Here is a 23,597-nt window from a genome sequence, read left to right on the forward strand (position 1 = left end):
CCTTGAGCTCAGTGCGATGAATGAGCTAGGTGATGGGGCACAGTGCGCTTGTTTGGTTATATATGTCACTGAGTGATTGAGGGGGTAGTTGGTAGTTTAGGCTCGGTTTATGTTGGTGGGTGTCTGCTTCCCCTGCTGACACCTGCAGACACAGTCTGGAGCTGCCACTGTAGGAGCCGCCCATTGACTTGAGGGCCCTTAGACGCTAGGGCTGCAACGGGCAGAGGGCTGCCCTACTGTGATGCTGGAAATGCATCGGAGGGACGGGGCCTCTGCATCCTTGTCCTTTATTGCTTTATCATTTGTGTTCTGTCTTGATTTCCGCGCCGCCGGAGTTCATGTGGGACTCCTGGTGGTACAGCTCTCTTTTGGTTTGGTGAACAGACCCTTGGGATACCCTTATGGCGCACATGGGTTGGAGTACAACCCTTTACTCGTAGTGTATGTTTTTGGGCACCTGTGTGTGGCCCAAAGAGCAGGGTACGGGCTGGTGGCAGCTCTGTGCTGATTGACAGGTGCTCTGAGTATCCTGCACTTTGGGATACACAGGCCCTGTCATTGGAATCAGTGGATTCCTGATGGAGACAAGATGGCCCCTGTGTCCCCTTGCTTTCCATCGCCTGTCACCGTGTTTCCCGAAGTCCCGGGAAGCCCTGACTCTGTCCCTTCCCCCTGACTGGCTGTTGGGTGGAAGTTCCATATGTAAGTGTGGGAAGTCCAGGCCAGACCGGCTGGAGCCTTCCCAATGACTGTATGTTGTGGGTACACCCGTGGGGTGGGACCTGGGTGAATGGAGTGTGTGACGAATATGCATTTCCTCTGGTGGGTGTTTAATATCTGGTGTCTGACACAATGACTGAGACAGCCCTGCCCAAAACTGTGAAGGCGAGCGTCCCCAGATAGCACGATCCTCCCCACAATGAGAGACAATAATGGACTCTCCCAAGATGGGAATAAGGTTAAGACAAAGTGCGGGTGAGCTTAAATGGGAGTTTATCAATCAGAATAGGGCATGCAAAGGACTCTGCAAACTCCGAGAGCGCTCTGTCTGACAATAGCAAAGACAGGCGTATATATTTACAAAAAACGTCAGAAGAACCTACATACTATAGGGGGCACAAGTTCATGGGGATTGGATGGCGACAACTAACTAAAGGTGCCGCTGTGATGTGGTTTGCCGTGGTTGGTGGACGTCACTGGTTACCCTCGTGGGCCGGGCAGGTCAGCTTTGTTCATCCAGACGGTGTTGTTGTGCCTGCCGTGACCAGTGTCAGTGATGAACGTCTTTCCTGGCTTTCTGCCCTAAGGCCACGCACACCGCAGTCATTCAACATTGCAATATTATCTTCTCCGATAAATCTTCCAGTAGGTTATTCTACAGGTTAATGCAACACAGGAGGAATGCATCTAGAGTGGGGTCTTTTGGTGATACATCAATACATGGTTACCATCGTCTTGTTGGCCGGGTATCATAGGCCGCGAGGTTGGGTCTCAGGGCAAGGGACGAGCTGTCCGAGTTATCATGTCCCATTAGAAGTCATTATGAATGTGTTCCTGTAGTGTTGCTATAATATTGGGTGTCCTAATTTTACAGGGGCCATTAACCTAGGGTGAGCCGGTGGGTCGTGGAGCCTAAAAAAGGGTGCCTTCGGGCCTGCGTTTATAGCCGGGGTTTACTGCTGGGTTGTAAATAATTCAGGTGGCAGGCCGCGGCCCTGGGTGCTGCGGGGGGAATGTGAATGTTTGAAGCGGCTCCAGCTGAATTGGGGGAGGTGAAGCAGAGCAGCACAGGCCTCTGCTTTCCGTCTGGCAGGCTTCAATGGGGAGGAAGGGGGAATGGCCTTGGATATGCCCACAAAGGTATTTTCCTCGTGTGTTGCAGATTTAAGTGGAAGAGGCATAAACATTCATATAATATACAATACTCATTGAGTCTTTTCAAAGCTTATGTTTTCAACATTGTTAGTGCCTTTTACATGGCCATTTCAAATGCGTTACCTATATGTTAAGTATTTAACAACCACAATATTTTGTTACATTTCTATACATGCGCGGTAAGCGAGGTAGTAGTAAGGTTGGTGGAGCACGCAGGAACAACCGGCTAATGAGACTGATGGCAGTGACACATGGTGAGCTTGGACATACATACTGTGCCTTTTCGTGCACCATTTACATGAGCTCCCAATAGGGTTGTATTTGTCTTCCTTTGCACTCTAGCAGCATTAGTTCAGTTATGGCATGGGACCTTGGGGTGCAGTCTTCTCGGCGAAACATATAACATGAAAACCCCGGGACACTTTTACCATTTGCGCATAGCTACGGGGATGTGGGTACTTCAACCCGAATGCCATATAAGCACACATTCTGCCATCTTCATGGAGGTTACATGTTTTTAGTCACAAAGGTCATGGAGAGAAGAGTTTTATCACAGGTAGTTTGCTCATTAGTATTTGGGGGCTCTGCTTTTGTCAGGGGACCATTTTACAGTTCTTTTCCACCCCGGCCCTGCTGGCCGGGTCATGCTGGGAACAGCGATATACTGCGGAAGGTGAAATGTTAGTGTTTGCATCTAACACTAGCTCATGTCCGTCTGTTCGTGGGAACGGGCTCTCAGCGGATCTGCCAGGGAGCTGCGGCCTCAAGGACAAGTGAGACTCTTCGGGGTGGGGGCCGCGCTGTGGTGCACAGGGCTCAAACCATTTTGATTTCACAAAATGGTTTCCAGGGCCTAGCTAAATACAGCATGTTTGGTCAATGTCTTCAGCCAGTGGTCCACCCGCCACCTGGGCCCTAGTGGCAGGGGGAACCCCAGATGAGCCATGGACTTCACAGGAGGGAGAGGCTGCAGGGGAGGGGGGTCTTTTGGACCAATCCTCCCATACAACTGGTATGAATGCAGTGTGTAGTGTTGAATGGCTGGGTACTTGTCCCAATCCACATTCCTTGTTGTGAGTGTCTGAGAGGGAGAAGAATGGCCTGAATGCATTGTATGCCTGATTGGCTGACTGACTGCTAAATGCCCTTCTGAGTGATTGGCTGCCAGTGTGACCCGGCAGAGTGAATGGGAGATCAACAAGTATATCTGGGGGCCTCTCACTGCTAGAAATCGTTCAGAAGCTGAAAGTGAAACTGAAATCGAAGCTGAAGTTGATACTTGATGCTTAACCTTGAAGCCCTGCTGGAAGAGGAGAATTGTTGTTGCTCTGCTGTGATCCAAAGAGAGGACATGGTAAGGAGACCTCTTCCCGAGCTATGAGGGACCATCGTGCACCGCTAACCTTTGTCGAAGCGCCCTGGCAGTCAGCCTACAAAAGACTGTCAACCGGAGACGTGGACCGCCGCGGAATCGCGAAGAGAATCCCCATCCATCCTCCGCCAACCGTGCTCTATTGCCTAAGAACACTTTGAATCAAGGACTCCTTTGTTCATCACCGCTGACCGCTTTCCTCCTGCCAGAGAAAGTCAATGACGCCGACAAACGAGGAGAATCCGCTGGTGGGTTTCCTGCCACCCGAAGACCTCAAAGACACCAGAGAAGACCCAGAAGCCAGCTGTGGTCACGTCCCGATCGCAGACACCGACAACCCGAAACCCTTACTGGGCCAAAGTTCTTCATTGACTCGTTGCGGCAACAAACTATCGTCGTCGAGGTGCACCTCATGCCTCTTCTTCACAGAACGTTCACAAGCCTTCGTCAATGAGCACCGCAATGATCGAAGCTGCTCCCTCAACAACAACGTTCGCCTTTTCTTCATTCAGGAATCGCGACGACCCATGGCTCCTGCCTTTTTAAAGGGAGTTCACTTGAGAAGTGCCCGATGACGACCCGAACTCTACAACACCTGGTACATTGAAGTTGTAGAACTATTAGAAAGACCCAAGACTATATTAAGCATATCTGGACTGGGCTTGCCAATACGCTTTATATTACAGGTTTCCCAGTGGAGGGATCCTCGCACAGAACGGTCTCATGGTAGTGGGATAGACTGTTCTGCCATTGCTTGATTTAACCTTTCGTTCTTTCTGTGTCCATCGTTGATTCATCTTGCCATCTGATTCGTATGTCATTTGATCTGTTAGCAGTTGATGCATTTCAAGGGAATCGATAGTTAAGGGTCGTACCACATAAACTTGTATATATTTGCCATTATAGTATTACCAGCGTACAAAGTGTGTTATTGTGATTGTGTACATAATGTGAACCTTATTTATATAAAGATCTGTGTTTTCACTAACAGTGTACAGACATTCCTTTGTGGGTGCTTGGGGACTACACTGTACTTAAGAACCAGCCTGCATCACCTCCTGAGAGCTGAAGCCTTTGATTGCTCGACTACGTTACCATATAGAAAATTGTGGCTAGAGTCCTCTATGCCTCTCCTCTGCCATATAGTGAGCAGGAGTACAGACACCCCCCTCTGGTCCTTTAAACCTAGCACTAGGATACTAATGCAATCTTCTAGACCAATCAGGGGAGGGGGCGGGACACGAGGCAGGGAAACAACACGGAAGGGCAGGCAGGAGGAAGCTCACACAGCGCCGAGGAGGAGATAAAAATCAAAGGCAAAACACAGTTTACAAATTAAGGTTGGGGTGCAGCGGGTCAAACCTCAGGTTTGGCATGCTACCTCTTGAGCAAAAGCCCTAGAAACCCTAGGCTTCAAACACTATGTCAGCAACCCCACCCACTTCAAAGGCCACACATTGGACTGGATTGCTGACCTTAACTGCAGGATCTCAGTCATTTCCAATGCACCTTGTCCTTGGTCAGTTCACCACATTATCCTCAGCTCTATTGCGCATCAAAATAAACGCAAGATCCCTTCCCTGCCTCTGTTCCCTTTAGTGAGCTTACGTGAACTCACTAAAGGGAACGTTCTGCAACTGCTGGACTCGCCTAACCTTAAACTGTCAAATCACCCCAACATCCTTGCCAACCTCTACACCGACATGCTAGCCACAGCTGTGGATACGATTGCCCCTATAGCGTCATGCAGAGCCAAACTTGTCAGACATTCTAACACTTGGTTCACCCCAGACTTGTTTAGAACTCAGGAACAATAAACGCTTTGCCAAAGCAACATGGCTTAACAATCCATCTGACGCTACAAGAACAGAGTACCACAAAACCTCCAAAACCCACAAACTAGCGATCATCATAGCTAGTGAAATGTTTACCATCTTTAGGGAATTGGAAAGTCTGTTCCCCACCCCACCAGCCCCCCTCTTAATCACCAAGAACAAGGCCTGGTGCACCAACATTCAGGCAGCAGTGCTGAACAAAATCGCTATGTTAAACAAAATAACTCGGAGCCACCAACAAACCTCTCACCCACAGGTTAGTGACCCACACCAAGCCGGGTCCTCAGTCAAAGGGGATTCCACAGTTTCAATTTAAAGAAGCAACATGAATTGAAGTCCAATCCATCCTTTCACAGTCTTAAACCCTCAAGGTGCAAAGGAGATGTCTGCTCAGCCTCCATTATCAAGGCATCCACTGAAGCCCTGACCCCATTCATAAATGCTGCCTCCTCCACAGGCCTTGTACCCTCTAGCCTCAAGGAAGCGTTGGTGCGCCCGCTTCTAAGAAAAACCCACATTACATTCCACTAACTCTAACAACTACAGGCCTATTACCACAGTGCCTTTCCCATTGAAAACACTTGAGAGAGCAGCCTTCCTAGAAACTAACAACATACTGGGAATGAGGCAATCATGTTTTCGCCCGGGCCACGGCACTGAATCTGCGCTGTTGGATCTAAAAAACCAAGTGGACGAGATTAGGGACTCCGGTAAGCCGACCTCCCTCCTCCTTTTAGAGTCATCAGCGGCCTTCGACCTAGTGGATCATGAAAATCCTCTGGCACCATATCAGGACCGTGGCAAACTTCTCATCCAAAGCCACAGCCTGGATTGCCTCCTTCCTACAAGGACGAGTCATGATAGTATTTGCAGATATCACTAGTGCCGCTCCCACCCCTATCGGCAGCAGAGTTCACAAGGCTTGTGCATGTCCCCTACATTATATAACATGTTCCCCAGACCTCTCTTCGATATCCTTAACTCCATAGCCTTCACCAACTATGCCGATGACCCACAAATTCTGCTCCCGCTCAATGGCAACTATGTGGATGACTCCAGCTCTCTCAATGCCACATATGCCGCCATCCAGGCCGGGATGGTAGCAAACCCCACTGTCTAAATGGAGAGAAGAGTGAAATTCTACTGGTCGGCTCCCCCGCAGTGCTTGAGAATCTCAATGACTAATATTCTACCTTCAACATCAACGATGCAGAGACATTGCGATCCCAGTCTCTGCATCCGTCAAGACTCTAGGGGTCTCTCTAGACTCCACACTCTCTATGTCCCATCAAGTATGCACCATAGCCTCTTAGGCAGCCTATACAATGAAATTGCTGAACGCCACCAAACCCTTTTTAACCACAGATTGTTGCCTCACTATCACCCGGGCAGTCGTTGCCTCGAGCCTGGACGACTGTAATGCCCTCTTTGTTGGAACCTCCTCAAAAAATATCCTGAAGTTAGAAGTAATTGATTGATATTTTATTTCTATCGCGCTCATACACAAGTGTTTCAGAGCGCGACAAGGCAAGGGAGGGGAACAGGGGAGAACAAAACAGCGATCTTACTAGACCCAGTGACATTGAGAACGCGCAAGTGCATGGGAGATGGGGGAGGGGAAAAGTGCATGGAAGGGGGAGAGGTGGAAAGTGCGAAGCAGAGGAGAAACAGATAAATAACAATAAATAAATAATAAAGGCAACAAACAGTGTTAATGCAGCCGGCAATTTGCAAGTGCTAGATTTAAGGCAGCAGACAGGGTAGGTCTGATAAGTGCAGGAAGAAAAAGGGGGGGCTATATGGGTACAGATACAGGCCCCAGTGCAAGGGATGGCCCATAGGCAGTGCGGGAGGGTGGCAGGATGAGCAGGTACCTGGGCCCAAAAGACAGAGGGTGGCCAGGTGCACGGTGCCAAGAGAGAACAGATCAGCAGGGGAGAGGGGGAGCGAAGGCAGAAGAAAAGAGGATGGTCTTGAGGTGCTTCCGGAACCGGAGATGGTTCTCCTCAAGTTTTAGAGTGGCAGGGAGGCTGTTCCAGAGGGAGGCTCCAGCCGAAGACAGAGATCTACCCCCAGCTCGTTTCTTAGAAAAACGACTGACCCTGAGTGAGTTGGAGGTAGAGGAGCGAAGAGCTCGAGAGGGGAGCCATTTGCGGAGGGATAGCTGAAGGTATTTTGGATCCATGCCCCAGAAAGCCTTGTGGACAATACAGAGGGTTTTGAATTTGATCCTTGCATCCACTGGGAGCCAGTGGAGAGATTTCAGAGCTGGAGAGATATGATCCCAGGGCTTGAGGCCAAGGACAAGTCTCGCAGTCCTGTTCTGGATTATTTGCAGAGGGCGGAGAGTAGAGGCGGGTAGAGTTAGATAGAGGCTGTTACAATAGTCCTAGCTAGAGGGAACCAGAGCTTGAGATACCATGAGCTTCTGGGGGAAGGAGAGGAAAGGCAGAGTACCTCTGAGGAGGTGCTGTCAGAAATGTGACTTTTTAGAGACCTCTGAGATGTGGGCGGAGAAGGAAAGAGTGGAGTCAAAGATGACCCCGAGGTTCTTAGCCTCACAGGTGGGGGTAGGAGGAGGGCCAATGGAGGCCGGCCAGAGAGTGAGGGGAAAGGATGGTGAAGGTGTACCAATGAGGAGGATCTCCGTCTTGCTGGCATTCAGACAAAGATCATTGGCGGGACACCAATCTTGAATGGCAGTTAGGCAATCAGAGATGAGAGGGGGAGAGGAGGTGGCCAAGGGCAGCCTGAAAATTAGTTGAGTGTCGTCAGCGTAGCACTGGAAATTTGAGCAGAAAATAATGCGCTCCAAGCAGCACGCTGCATTCCCAAGAGAAATCCTATCCCTGCGACTAGGAGATGGGTACACTAGCTACCGATTAAGAAATAGTCTTCAAAACCATGTCCATTACCCACAAATGCTATTCCAACTCTGCACCCCCTACCTGTCCAGAACATAATAAGAGTCTGGCAGAGTCTGAGGAATGACCAGTACCTCTACTATTTCCATTGTGTGGGAGTGACTTTGCTGCTTCAAAACCTGCCTCTCCCCGCGGAGCGGGCGCGGAGTCTGGCAGAGTCTGAAGAGTCCGAGGAAGTCCGTGGAAGTCGGGACTCTCCTCTTGGCTCCTGGCTCACCTGTTTCCTTGTTCCATCTCTGCATCATCGTCTGCTGAAATGATGCGAACAAACGTTATTACGGTGCCCGTGAAAGGATTGACTGTGGGCGCTTCTGTGAAGACCAGAGCCCAAAGAAAGCGTGCTCGTGACCCGGTATGCCCCGATTCGGAACGTTTGTGGCTTTCAGCGGAGTCCTCAGAGGCGCCCCTAACACCGGCTGCCGTCCTCGATGATCGTGTCCAGCTTCCGAATGAGGGGGGGCTTTCGCTGCAGCCGGCTTCAAACTCGCCCTGTGTAGCCATCAAAACCACAGTAAGTGTATGTGTGGCTGCCTCCTCGCGAGTGGACTTTGCATGTTCTGAGCCTAGGGGAGGGGTGGCAGGGAGCATGCGGGGTGAGGCTGTAGTCGATCCACATGAGAGACACTTTACATCGGATTCGGTTCCCGCTCAGTCCGGCCCAGCCCAGCCGACTTCAACACACTCTCCTTTAAACTGTTTTCCGTTCCAAAGTACACATGATGCGTCACCTAATAAGTGCACCAGTTCACACTGTGCACCAACAATCCCGGCGGTCATAGCCAACCCGGCCATAGTCAACTTGGCCATAGTACATGGCCTTCATGAACTTCCTTCTTGTACTTCACAAAATGACAGCTGCTCACTGCGACAAGATCCCGTCTTAACCCAAACGCCCTCATGTTCGCTCACCAGCGTGACGACTGGTGTTCAAGCGTGCCTCACGACTTCAGGTACTAGTGACATTGTATGCCCCTCTATACAAAAAGAAACCAGTAGTAGTTCCCCACGCACAAGATTCTACAGTGCATATGAGAAACTGGTACCTTCACCGGAACTGCCACTAAGTACGTCGCATGAAGCAGGCTCCTATAATGCCGTTTTCACATACAATGAAGTGGACGAACCGGCATATAGTGTGGGTATTGAGCCACTTACCCGTGCCTCTTTTGCTAACACTGAGGTGGAGAGGGTATCTACCCTCCAAGTGAAGGACTCTAATAACCGTAGAAACTCCTTGGAAGTCGTCAACAAGTTGCTAACAGATCTTAAGCACCTGAACAAAAGCAGAGCGAATAACTCGGCAATAAAAGACTTCTTGCCGGGTGCCACAGCCTCAGCGGGAGGGTCTTCTAATCTTGTGGCTGGTTGTTCCTCACCTGCACCGTCTGGCAAAAATCCCCTGCAGAGTTCCCCTACGCATAAAATGGAGGAAAGAGGAAGAAGAAGTCGCTCTAGTTTTTCACCGAGCATTCATTGCTCACAGAGACATCTTCCTAAATTGGGAAGGGTCGACTCTAACACACTGCAAAACCAACCATCGACCACTCTGCATCAATGTGTGGATGGGCCTTCAATTGTGGAGACACGTTCTGACTATATGTCAGATTCATCCTCCTCTGACTCATTACTTATGGAGCGCCCATTCCCAAAAATCAGACGCCTCCCTGTGAGCAAAAGGCGACACACCGGTCTCACTATGGACAGTACTGGCAATGAACACCCTATACCAAGTTTGAAAGATCTCCAAGCCACCATTATGTCATCAACTACAATAGCCGTGGCTCCATTCTTGAAAATGTACGAACATTTGCACGACAGTCTGAAAGACCTGACAGCTCTAATTCTTAGTATGAATACAAAGATCTCTGAGATGGGGAATACCCAGACGATCCTAATGAATACATAACTGAGCACTAATAAACAGGTGGAAATGGCGCTGGGGGCTTTAATGGACAGCAACAAAAACACCTTTTTGGACAGAAAACTACTGGCTGAAGTGGCGAAACAGGCTTTGAATCTTTTTCAACAAAAAGTTGATAACTGCGGTCAGAGTGGAGTAGCTGAAGAGGGAGGGATTCTGACCTCTCGAACCACAAACAACCCTGTATTTTGCTCTCCCGTTCAGATACCTCTAGCCTCATGTGCTCAGATTGCGGCGGCCACTGCTTCAGAACTGCAAAGAAATAAAGACATAATGGCGTGTTCTGAAAAATATGCTCCCATTGATTGTCAGGAACAATCCACGCTGCCGCCTGAGACTGCTCCATGTCTTGCAGGATCACAAATGACCGACCATCTCCCTTCCATCTGTGACTCAAACATACCTCTGTCGACTAACTGCCAGGATATCTTCCTGGAAACCCAAGCTGCTGATAATTTGGCTCTTTTGGATCCTCAAATGGCTGTCCCTTCCGACCAAAATCGTGGCTTGGGCTTAGATGTGGCGGGGCCCGTTTCTGCACAAAAACAAGGTCATGATGGTGCCTCGGCAGTGTATGACATATTCAAGCTTTCCAAGACTAATTCCGTCACAAGTTCGGGTGACGGAAACTGCAGAGGCCATGAACTAAAAAAATCAAAAAACATGCCTATGAAAAAAAGGAACCGTCGTAACGATTCCAGGAAATTCTTGAGAAACCTGAAAACTGTGAATGTAATTATTAACGAAACTAACCTGAAAAATAAAAATGTCATACCTGATCCCCAGTCAAATGACGATGCCACCGAGTTGGTCCAGTCCATTGAACCCATAATCGACTTATGTGGCATATCTGAGGAGTTGTTGAACACGTCTGTGTACGAGGATGCAGTGGCTGAGGAATTGGCTGGGGCTGAAGAATTTAATACTTCATCTGTCAGCCTCCCTGAATCGACCCAGTTGATTGACAACACACCTGTTCCCCCGATTGCAGCATGCCCGCAAATGAACAACCAGGCTGGGCCAGGGTCCAATCTATCTGGCCTAAATAACATTCCCCTTCATGCGCCACTCCAAAAGGCAACCAGAGTTGTATCACTGTGCGAAGTAAGTGGGCCAATCATCACCTCAACGGTTGATATGGTTTTTGGTTCCAAACCGTTCATGACGCTAGATGAAAAACGTCATAAGAGGTGTGATCACTCTAACAAAAGCCTTCGCAAAACGGAAGATTTAGGGGCCCAAGTTGCTGTTGATCCTTGTAGCAACTCATCATCGTTGGAGGTCGTGAAGCACGACTTAACACGCCTTTACCCTAGGGACTCTGTCCCGATTAGGTTGTCACAGTCTAAGGTTAACGGATTACCGCAAATTAGAGCTCCATTAAAAAAGTACCTTACAAATGCTCCCTCCAAGAACTTGCATTTGAAAAATGATTCATCTTACCATCAAGTACTCTTGGAACGAATTGATTCTGCAGACGACCTAATAATGAATCGCCATAATGTCCTGTGGACATGCCATCTGGTACCAAGTCTCAGGGCAATTGAATCTGGTGACTTGAAAATTGTTGAATTTTTTGAAGAAACCAAGAATGGCGCAGTCATCTTGCATGTCCAGTCTAAGCTCATAGTTGACACTTTGCTCCAAGCTGGCCCGGTGTTACTATCTCTCGGTTTTGACATTTCTTTAGCCCCTATACGTGTTCCAACTGAGGTCTTGGAATGATGTTGTGAACCTGGCAGAGGACGGAAGTGCCTATAAAAATCCTTCAGCACGCCCGAGTGAGCGTGGCTCCTCAGCCTTCCATCAAAGCACTCTCTCTCCAACACAGAACACTCGGAAGTCTTTGAGTGGAACCTCCAGCCACAATAACATAAAAATAACAATACAAGGAGCTAGCCAAGCGCATCGGTTTGCAGATCTGCCTGAGACTGACATGCCATCTAGGGCGAATGGAAATGATTGGTCCTGGGTTGCTGAAACCCTAAATAACACCACGTCATGTTAACGCCAAGCCTTCAAACGACATGACATAACCAAAAAATTACACATTGGGATCCTGGAACACCAGGGGCTTTAGTCATTTGTTCAATTCCACCTGGGCCGACGAGTTAGATCTCATCTGTCTACAAGAGACATGGCTATGTGAAAAACCAATTCTGGAGGCTTTTGAAATCGCCCACACTTCAGCCATTAAACAGACTAGGGGTAGACCTATGTCGGGTCTCCTGGTAGCCGTCAGGATTAACTCAGGGCTTCGGATTCTGAACTCAATTGACATCTCTCCTTATATCCAAGTGACTACGATTGGTGATGGAAGCCCCGCTATCGGCCCGGCAACCAACCTCTGTATTTTCAATCTTTACTGGAACCATGGGGCAACCAGAGCAAAAAACTTCATAGACGAAGTCACTAAGACCATAGATGAGCTCACGGAATCTGGCCAGCTACATGACTTGATCATTTGCGGCGACCTTAACATCGATTGCCTTAGTCATTTAAACGCACCAGGGCTCAAGAAGAATGCTAACTCCGTAGAACTCCATCTGAAAACTCAGTGGTGTCTGGAAATGGAGGTGCTTGATTTGGTGATGCTGAATGGCCAAACCCTGGGCGATATTCCCGCAGCCCCAACTTAGAGACGAGGGGATTCTAGCTCTACCTTAGATTACATCTTTGTATCCAATAGGATTCACATGAGAACGACCGGCTTGTCTGTTCAAACAATGAAGCACAGTGACCATGATATGGTGGTCTTGTCATTTGTGGCAAACGGCAGAACGCACCAGGATCGCTGGGCTTTTTCAGTGAGAACAGGAGCCGGAAGGATTCGGCTAAATCTAGATTCTACCGAGTTGGGCCACATTTTGACGAGTTACCAGCTGTCCGAATCCTTGGAATACAACCATCTCTTAATCCAATACCAAGAACTCAGAACTCTCACGGGAAACAGCCTATTTATATCGAAACATAAATTTGACCTCCAGGTGCAACAACGGAAACGCCTTCTACGCTGGCAGTTAAGAACGGCCCGCAAACAAATGCCTACTGTTGCCATTGGTCTTGCAAAAAAATTCAAACAAGGCTATAAGAACTGGCTTAAATCTCACAAGTGCATCATGATGCGAAATGACGCAGAGCTTATGCTATCAAAAATGAAGAGCTCCAACTCTGCTGACTACTGGAGATTGATAAACGATAATCTTGCTCCACAACATGCTCTTCAGGCAAACCTGGTCTCTGAGTCTGAGTGGGTATGCTTCTACGCTGACCTCTTCAGTAAAACCAATGAGGTCGACGTATGGACCCCTCGTGTCCTGTCACACTGGGACCTAGTATTCGAGCACAAGGACATTCTTAGAGTCATCAAGAATCTGAATAACTCAAGAGCCCCTGGTCCAGATGGCTTAACTAATTTTACGCTCAAACTTCAGCCAGAAGCATGGACCACATTTTGTGAGCTGCTGTTCAACAGGATTGTCAAATGCTGCGAGACCCCTTCATCGTGGAAATCTGCAGTGATCATACCCATCTTCAAAAAAGGCGACCGTCGCAACCCAAAGAACTATAGACCAATTGCACTTCTTGATGTGCTGGGTAAGGTCTATGCCACTCTTTTACAACAAAAATTGATGGACTGGTCCACACATTGCAACCAGGTGGACCCCAGACAAACTGGTTTTGTTAAAGGGTTGGGCTGCGGTGTTAACCCTCTAATACTGAACTTACTGAAAATGGAAGCACTGCGATCAAACTCCAAAATCTATCTCGCACTGGTTGACTTGTCCCAGGCGTTCGACAGTATAAATAGAGATTTGCTGGTCTAAACTGACCAAATGGAACTGTCCTGAAAGTCTACTGTCCGCTATCCACGAACTTCATATGAACACGACCGTTAGAGTTCGCTTGGACCAAAAGGGTAACCTATCTTCACCCATTAACACCTCTCGAGGTGTCAAGCAAGGCTGCCCTCTTGCGGCAATTATATTTAACCTGTTTATATCTGATATCAAAGATGTTTTCAATGGACTACGCACTTTCCCACCCAAACTTCACGGCTCACATGTAGACTACCTAGTCTACGCAGATGACATCATTCTGATGGACTCAACTCCCATAGGTTTACAGCGGAAACTCGCTGCCGTGGAAAAATACCTAACTGACAACGGGCTGGTTATTAACAGAGGGAAATGTGAAGCCATCGTTTTTGAAAGACTGCAAGGTTTCAAACCTAATGGGCAGAAATTTAAATGGTATGTGAATAAAGAACCCATTGGGCACGTACTTAACACCAGATATTTGGGAATGCAACTAAGTGCGAGTAGAAATGACGCACCTTGGGTGGACGCAGCCAAGAAAAAATGCCGACAATTGGCATGCCAAGCAGTCCTGATTAATAAAAAATTTGGGAAATTCTCTCTAAGACCAACGATAACCTTTTTCCAGCAGAAGGTGGTACCCTCATTGATTTACGCCGGTGAAAACGCTTTTGGTTGTGGGTCCGAAGTGTGGAGCTCTTTGGAAAGCATTTTTTGGTCCAGGGTTCTCCATTTGCCTAAAGGCACCTCTACTGTTTGTGCCAGATATGAGCTTGGGTACATCTCAATGCAAGCGAGAGTTACTTGGAATCTGTTAAGTGTCTTTAGGAAACTAAATTCAAGCAATCCAACTCCCCAGATGGAGATCCTTCACAGTCTAGAACTCGCCAAAGCCCCCTCAATCTTATTCCAATGGAATAAGTTATGTCATGACGTGCTCAGCTCCTATGACATCACGACGCAATTGTTGCTCGAGAATCCTGATGCTGCAAAACTAAAGCTTTGGAGAAATGATTGGATTTACACCTGTACCCAAAGAGCTGCTTCTAAATCTATGCTTGAAGCGCCGGCCGAGGCAAGAGCCTATGGCTGGGTCCCGCCCTATCTGTCGTGCTTCCCGGACCAGTGGTCTCGTGCCTCCTATTTGCAGTTTAGGCTGAATGCCATGCCAACCAAGGAACGCCTTTGCTACTGGTCCCAATCTACGGACCTGGACCTCATGTGTCGGTTCTGCTCCACCAACAAGGAAACACTTAAACATTTGATTTTAGTATGTCCCGAGTTGGAGAGCGAAAGAAATAACATCTTTAGCCCAATAACAACGAACTTTCAATTCCTAACTCGAGACGACTGGTGGAGAGCCCTGTTTGATGGGTCAAACAGAGTGGTGTTGTACGCATTAGTTTCTTTTCTTCGAGTCGTAAAAGACCGCTTATACACCGTCCCGGTGGAGCAACCCGCTGGGACATCCTGAGGTCTGTATTGGACGCTGCTGTTAACAGTAAAAGTCCGGGGTAATAGCGGATGATTTGTGAGCTTTCATTAATTTGGATTGTATGTTAATTTTTCTCTTTTTAAAGGTTTGTAATAAAACCATTAAAAAATTAAAAAAAATAAAAATAAGAGCCTACTCTACCAGACCAACCAGAACACCATATGCCTACCATATTGTGCAACCCAAATTCAGATTTGCAGAAGCAGGGTGCATCAGCTTCCCGTACATTGCAGCAAAACAGTGGAATGCCCTGCCACCCTCCCTGAGAGCCGAACCGTCCTACTGGATGTTCCTGAAAACTATATTTCAATAAACTGTATTACAACACTGTACATATGCTCATCTGATGTTGCTGAATTGTGAGTAACTGGTTATAACAGCACCTCAATGCCTGCGGGCTGCTGCACGCTTTATACGTGAAAATGAATACGATCTCTAGAATATCTGTTGTGCACAAACTTTCCTATCCTTCCATGCTAGTGCATTTCTGCTTTCATCTCTTCTCTTTTTCGATCTTGATTATTGCTTTGCCTTTCTGATTGGTCATCTCGTCTCTCAACGTACTGCCACCTGTTCTGTTTGTAACCCTGCTATTCTTCTTCTGTACTCCTCATACTCTTGTTCCTCCAGCACTGCCTCTTCTCTACCAATCGCTCTCCTGTCTTCTCTCTCACTTTCTCGCTTTTGTACATAAACGTTCTCATGGCTTTGCTCCATATTATCTTTCCTTGTTGGTCACTCTTTTATTCTCCTACACATGCTCCTCAGTCCTACTTTTTACACTTCCTATCTGTGCTCAGCCACCTAGAGCCCCTTCTTGATTTCACTCTTGCGCGCATCTCGCCCTTAAGCAATGGAACCATCTTCCACTATCCATTCATTCCTCTCCTTCATCTCTTGTGGACCGTGTTAAATGCCCATTTCTTCTCACTTATTTCTAACAACTCATTAACTGCCTGCTTTCTTCGGTTCCATGTGGTAAAATCGTGGCAAAAAATTGCTGTTTACACAAATAATTGCAGCAAAACGGCTTTGGTTTTGACGCCGCAATACATGTAAAGGATGTAGGGTCACCCCCGCAACCCTCAGACCCATTATACCATTTAAGGGGAGCAGGGGACACCCCTGCAACCCCTGCTCCCCCTAAAAATGGTATAATGCGGTACACCTTTACCGGGTCAAACCACAGCATTTTTGCTGCAATTTTTTGTAAAGGTGACATTTTTGCCCCGATTTAATTACTGCATACCCTTTCTTCTTCTGATTGTATTTCTTTAGCCACTATGTGTGCCATTTTGTTCCGTCTTATGTTTAGCGCTTTAAGAAAGCGCTTCATAAATATCAATGATAGATATGGCATTTATAACGTGCCTATTCAAGGTGTAACGAGGCAAGGGAGGGGAAACAAAGGGAGGACAAGACAGTGATCTTACTAGGCCAAGTGACATTGAGATTGTGCAAGTGGAGGGGAGAGGGAAGGGGAAAAGTGCGAGGGGGAGCAAGTACAGGATACAGAAAACAAGAAGTACGGCCACCAGATGGCAGTGCAAGGGTTGAGTGCAGACAACGAGAGTCCGATAAGTGCAGGTAAAGGGACTGTAGGGTTACAGATACAAGTGCAAGGGTGCAACTGGGTTGGCAGGGACCTGGGCCCGAAGTTCAGAGAGTGGCCAGGTGACCAGTGCAGTATCAGACAGGAGATCAGCAGGGAAGAGGGAAGGCAGAAGCATTGAGCTGCTTCCGGAACCGGAGGTGGTTATGCTTAATTTTCAGAGAGGCAGGGAGGCTGTTCTAGAGTGAGGTATCGGCCGTAAAGGGAGGGGATTCCCACCAACTCGTTGCTTGGAGAAGTACCTGACCCTCAAGGAGTTGGAGGTGGAGGAGTGAAGAGCTTGAGTAGGAAGATATTTTAGAAGAGAGAGTTTGCGGTATTGCAGACTCAGGCCCCAGAAGGCCTTGTGAACAATGCAAAGGGTCTTGAACGTGATTCTTGCAGCCACTGGGTGCCAATGGAGAGATTTTAGAGCTGGAGAGATACGATCCCTGGGCTTGCGGACAAGGACAAGTCTCGCAGTCCTGTTCTGGATGAGTTGCAGAGGGCGGAGAGTAGAAGCGGGCAGATTTAGAAAGAGGCTGTTGCAGGAGTCAATCCTTGAGAGAAGCAGAGCTCTGGAGACGGAGAGCTTCTTGGGGAAGCCGGGGAAAGGAAGAATACCTCTGAGGAGGTGCAGCTGGTAGTTGGACTTCTTAGAGACGTCCGAGATGTGAGGAGAGAAGGAGAGGGTGCAGTTGAAGATGAGCGCGAGGTTCTTAGCCTCACAGGTGGGAGCAGGAAGAGGGCCAACAGAGGCCGGCCAGAGAGTGGCAGGAAAAGAAGGTGCAGGTGTGCTGATGAGGAGGATCTCCGTCTTACTGGCATTCAGGCAGAGATCATTGGCGGCACACCACTCCTGGATTGCAGATCGACAATCCGGGATGACAGAAGAGGAAGCAGAGGGGAGCCTGAAAACGGAGCTGGGTGTCATTCGCATAGCACTGAAAGTTGGAGGAGAGAGCAGCAATGCGGTGGGCGAGAGGAGCCAGGTATTGGTTGAACAGCCAGGCAGTGAGGTTAGACCGCTGGGGAATACCACAGGTAGCGATAGAGGAGAGGAAGGACCCAAGTTGGACCTGGGAGGGTCGATCAGAGAGGAACGAGGTCAGCCAAGCCAGGGCCTGATCAGTGATACCCAGGTTATCACGCAGACGATTGAGCAGGATTTCATGGTTGACTGTGTCAAAGGCAGAAGAGAGATAGAGTAGGATGAGGACAGAGGGGAGATTAGCATCAAGGTTAGAGAGCAAGTCTTCACGGATGTTCAGGAGAGCAGTTTCCGTACTTCTGGCAGCTCTGAAGCCAGACTGATGGTCATGGAGACAGCCAACAGATTCAGTGTGAAGATTAAGCAGGGAGATGGCCAGCTTTTCCAGGAGTTTACCCAGGAAAGCACTGAAAAACAAATATTTTCAAAGTGGACCCTACTTCTGAGCTTTGGTGCTAAGGGGTAATTCCCACATTGGATTGAACACCTCTTTTTACCGCTAGGCAGGAAAATGGGAATGAGGTGCAAATTAAGCGTCCAATGGTGCTAACTCAATGAGTCCAATGCAATAAAACAGTAAAAGCAACATGTGAGGAGAAATGCATTTTACCATCTGGAGACTAATAAACCGGTACCGTGTACTGCACTATTGATGGGTGCATGTCTGCCATAACATCTGTGTGCCTAAAAGCACACACTTCCCAGGCCTCTAAAAAGAAGAACACTTGCCTAAGATCTGCTCCGGTTTAAAACAGATTGATACCAATTGGCAGTTATCTAGCGATGGCACTCGCCACTCGCCACAGCACCTCTCGGTAAACGTACCACAAAGAGACGAAGCACAGAGTGCTCCTCATCCAGAGTCTTCATGCCAGCCCTGCTGTCCTTCATCTAAACGAAGGAGACTAAAGGAAACCACCATTTTCCCCTCTCAATGCGAGCACAGCGCGACAGGGTCAGAGCCGAGCATGCCAGAGGACAGCAGGGACACTTCTTAACCGGGGGTAGACGACCTACCGGCATTGCTAGAGCCTGACCTACCCCAGACATGGAGAGTGGGTGTTGAGAGTGACCACAGTCCCTGACTCTGGTGTGAAAGCATTGATACCCCTGCCCCTTCTACGATGCCTACACTGAAAGGCAGAGGTCTTCTCTCTGCTCTGTGCTCATCCTCCTTCACCTGTTCACTACTGCAGAATACGGCAGAACAGATAATCTCTGTATTTCCCTCCCGTCTCAGATGTACGTCTTACTGTTTGTCTGTCTATCGTGTTCCTGTCTCTGCGCCCCGAGGCTCGCGAGCTACCGGCGTACTACAAATATTAAATAAATAAAATAAAATAAATAAATGAAATGTCAAGATTCCACCCCTCTTTCACACATCCATGTCCCTATCTGCCCCATTCAAAGTGGCTTTTAGTTGCTCCAAAACCCAGTGATTTTCTGGTGGATACAAAGTGTCTGCCTCTTTCCATGGTATGTCTGAGGGTGCAATCATTTGTCTTTTGTGTAACACTTCATTGTTAAGAACAGGAATGAAGATGATGGTTGTGGAGGTAATGATGTTAGCATAATCTTCACTACTCCTGGATCTAATCTTCCTCTTCACAGTATTTACTCCCAACTCTCCTACCCTGAAGAACAGATTGCTCACCCTTGTTTTCAGGCAGTGTCTGTCGTGGCCGGTGGAGAGTCGTAGATGCTTGGTGACAAGGGCAGGGCAATACATTTGGGAATAGACTCCTATGGGAAGTGGGTCACCTTGTATGTTCAGTCCTGTGATGTTGAAGAGTAGTATTATGAAAAGTGAAGATTACTGGTAAAAAATCAGTGCACTTCCTGCTGAGTGTGCAATGCTAAGAAATAATATCTGAAACCTTTGTTTCTTTCAACAGCGAGTAGAGCCATCACTGAAACTAAGGGTATGGAAATGAACATGGGATGATGAGATATGCAGAGGAATAAGGGACGCACTACAGAAGATGGTCAGTGCCATTCCACAGAACCTTCAATGAAAGCGCCATCCTCACGGAGAGACCAGTGCCCGGCACATCTATACGGATCCATACGTATTGAAAGGAATTTTTCTGAAGTGTTCATGGGATGTTCTTTACTCACAGGTCCAGTCCAATCAAACGCATAGGAGGGTAGCTCGGGGACAACATGTTTGGCTTGGAAGCAAGAAAATCGGAGCAACATCTGTTCGAATTCTGCCCTGCGCTTGGAGACTGGTCTCAGGCATTAAGCACGTAATAAAAGATTAAATAATTAATCTCACATGGCAGAGAAACCCGATAAGTGTACAGAGTGTAAGAAAAGTTTCACACAGATCCCACATATGCAAACGCATCAGAGGATCCATACCGGCGAAAAGCCCTATGAGTGCAGAGAGTGCAACAAAAGGTTCAGGCAGTCCTCAAACCTGAGAAGGCATCTCATGATCCACACTGGAGAGAAGCCCTACAAGTGCACAGAATGCAAGAAAAGCTTCAGTGATTCCACAGCGCTCAGCAGCCATCAAAGGACCCATACTGGGGAGAAGCCCTACAAGTGCACAGAGTGCAAGAAAAGCTTCGGTGATTCCACAGCGCTCAGCAGCCATCAAAGGACCCATACTGGGGAGAAGCCCTTCAAGTGTACAGTGTGCAAGGAAAGCTTCAGCAATTCCTCAACTCTGAGAATCCATCAAAGGACTCACACTGGGGAGAAGCCTTACAAGTGCACAGAGTGCATGAAAAGCTTCAGTAATTCGTCACACCTGAGAAGCCATCTCATGATCCACACTGGAGAGAAGCCCTACAAGTGCACAGAATGCAAGAAAAGCTTCAGTCATTCCTCAAACTTGAGACGTCATCTCATGATCCACACTGGAGAGAAGCCCTACAAGTGCACAGAATGCAAGAAAAGCTTCAGTCATTTCTCAAACTTGAGAAGTCATCTCATGATCCACACTGGAGAGAAGCCCTTCAAGTGTACAGTGTGCAAGAAAAGCTTCAGCGATTCCTCAACTCTGAGAATCCATCAAAGGACTCATACTGGGGAGAAGCCTTACAAGTGCACAGAGTGCATGAAAAGCTTCAGTAATTCGTCACACCTGAGAAGCCATCTCATGATCCACACTGGAGAGAAGCCCTACAAGTGCACAGAGTGCAAGAAAAGCTTCAGTGATTTCAAAGCGCTCAGCAGCCATCAAAGGACACATACTGGGGAGAAGCCCTACTTGTGTACAGAGTGCAAGCAAAGCTTCAGTCGTTCCTCAGATCTGAGAATCCATCTCATGTTCCACACTGGCGAGAAGCCTTACAAGTGCACTGAGTGCAAGAAAAGCTTCAGTCGTTCCTCAGAGCTGAGAATCCACCAGAGGACCCATACCGGGGAGAAGCCCTATGAGTGCACAGAGTGCAAGAAAAGGTTCAGTCAATCCTCACACCTGACCAGCCATCAAAGGATCCATACTGGGGTGAAGCCCTATGAGTGCCCAGAGTGCAACAAATGCTTCAGTGTTTCCACAGCGCTGAGCAGGCATCAGAGGACCCATACTGGGGTGAAGCCCCACAAGTGCACCGAGCGCAAGGAAAGCTTGAGCAGCTCCTCAGCTCTGATTATGCATCAGAAGATCCATTCTTTGAAAAAGACTGGAGGCCCACCTGGTGTTTAGGAGATCTTTGAAGACCCTACTGTTGCCATAGTTACCACGTGGAGAGATGTTGTGAATGTGATCCTCTCCGTGATTAGCGCTGAGAAGCCCTTAGGTCAACACGAATGGTATAACTAAATAATACACTCTGAGAAAAATAAACAAGTACTGCATGAGTGCTGAGAGACACACAATATGGAATAAAAGAGATACAATCACAGTAACATTCAGGACTCAGCAGCAGGATATGAATCAGGCAATTACATTTTTTGTTGGAATTTTAAAAGCATAAAAATCACTTGAATACTGCACAACAAAAGTCATTATTAATAGTCAAATGGCATCACTGCTTAGAGTAGGAAAACAAAATACAATCTCACCCTCTTGGAAACACAGAGCAGAGGTGGTTTTAAAGCCTCTCTAAAAGACATAACAACCAAAGTCCTGAGAAAGATTAAGGAAAAAGCCAAGGAGGATCCAGCTTAACAGGGAAGCTTGAAACTGTCTGAGGAAAAAGCAGGAGAGTCAACACGGGGCACCTACGGAGGCAGAGACTGGTAAGGCAGTGGGGCGAGAAAGCTGCTAGCCAGGCATAAAATAAAAAAATCACTTGTCCCCTTAATTAGCTGTACAGTAACCCAAGCAAACAGTCCAGTGCTGTGTTCTGCCAAACATGTCAAAAATGCAAGCGTTTTCCTCATTTAAAGCATTATGGGGTTGTAGTCGCTATTTTGGAAATGGGTCCCTGTGGAAACTGGCACTACTGTAGTAGGTGGACTCAAAAGACCTATTGGTCGATACAGGTGTACTATCAACTCTACTTTAATGTTCTTTATTTCTCGTTCCTTTTGCATGGCTTTAATGTTTCTGATCTTTTTGTTTTCAGTCCGTTATAAGCACCAAAAGAAGAATTGTTGTTCGAAACGTGCATGGTACATAACCCTTAGCTGGTCTGTCTATAAAGTAGTCATTGTTTGCAGAATGTAATACATATTTTGGCTCGATATAGTGATTATCAATCAAGTCACACTTATTTTGGATAGAAAACATAAAACCATCACAAATGCATTATATTTCACATGCCGAACTATCAAATAATATATTTTAAAAAAAACAAGATCTTACAAATACAATTTAGAAATTAGCACCAGTACATGGGTTTCCACAATCCACTTGATGTTTAACCATCAGCATACAGTGTTCTTTGTTTCCTAATCTCACTCAACATCACATGCTAATTGATCACAACAATTCTCATAATGCGCCATGCAAAAATAGCTACAAAACAAATGAAAATCAAATTGCATTAAATAAAAGAAAGTTAAAAACCATTGTCTAATATATATAACATGAAATCAATCCATGAATTCAGTAAGGTGGGACGAATCCCAGGATATCGTCCCTGCTTCCATAGGCAGAGCCCCTTCCCATGGGGTCAGGGATGTGAGGCCACTGCCCAGTGGTCCTCCTGATGGTGGTACTCAGCAGGTGAATCTCATGGTAGGGGCCTCTCCCCCTTGTGGGACTGGGGATGATTATTAGGGAAGAACGCCATTACTTGTACGACCAGCACAACCTATGTTGATATTTCACATGCTACGACCTGCAGGCACTCTGCAACCTTCTCTGTCTATTTTGGTAACCGCTTATGCTTCGAACTGTACCCATATGTACCTGCAACCTTTACGGCCTTTCTGGAAAACCTGTACATGTTGTTTTGAATAGTACTCTCTTGTGTGCACCTTGCGACCATTATTGCCTACTTTCTGAAAACTGAACATGTGTCGCTCTGTATTCTCTGTGTACTCTCTACCAACTCTGTACTCATCGAGGCCCACCACCATTCTCTATTATAACTCACATTTATTGTTATAGTTGCGCATCTCTTTTATCCCATTTTAGACAATTCAGCCAACACTACTAACGCTCTCCCCCTGCGACCATTCTTGCTCATTGCTCACATGTTTTGATCTGCACTTCCAGTGTGCACTTGTTACCATTACTGTTTATTAGGAAATCGAACCTGCCTGAATGTAACTTTCCTTTGAGCATTCTACAGCGATAACACTATTGTGGTTATATCTACACCAGTGCACGTTGAACTGGCACACCACCTTAGCTGACGCCAGATTCTACCG

At 47.4% G+C, this 23,597-nt stretch overlaps 2 protein-coding genes across 2 annotated transcripts in view; both read left to right on the plus strand.

The window, feature by feature from the left end:
• LOC138581058 (uncharacterized) overlaps window positions 1-23,597 on the plus strand; it is a 471,910-nt gene that overhangs the window by 309,082 nt on the left and 139,231 nt on the right. Inside the window, 5 exon segments of the mRNA XM_069652139.1 lie at window positions 6,072-6,181; window positions 10,132-11,585; window positions 12,617-13,524; window positions 13,943-14,180; window positions 20,097-21,474. Of these exon segments, the coding sequence (XP_069508240.1) occupies window positions 6,072-6,181; window positions 10,132-11,585; window positions 12,617-13,524; window positions 13,943-14,180; window positions 20,097-21,474 (4,088 nt within the window).
• LOC138564854 (uncharacterized) overlaps window positions 21,485-23,597 on the plus strand; it is a 126,588-nt gene continuing 124,475 nt past the window's right edge. Inside the window, exon 1 of the mRNA XM_069642937.1 lies at window positions 21,485-22,016. The gene's annotated coding sequence lies outside the window, so the exon portion shown is untranslated. The remainder of the gene's footprint in view (window positions 22,017-23,597) is intronic.

Source organism: Ambystoma mexicanum, chromosome 1p (genome assembly GCF_040938575.1).
Source record: "Ambystoma mexicanum isolate Mex_15411 chromosome 1p, UKY_AmexF1_1, whole genome shotgun sequence".
Lineage (NCBI taxonomy): Eukaryota > Metazoa > Chordata > Amphibia > Caudata > Ambystomatidae > Ambystoma > Ambystoma mexicanum.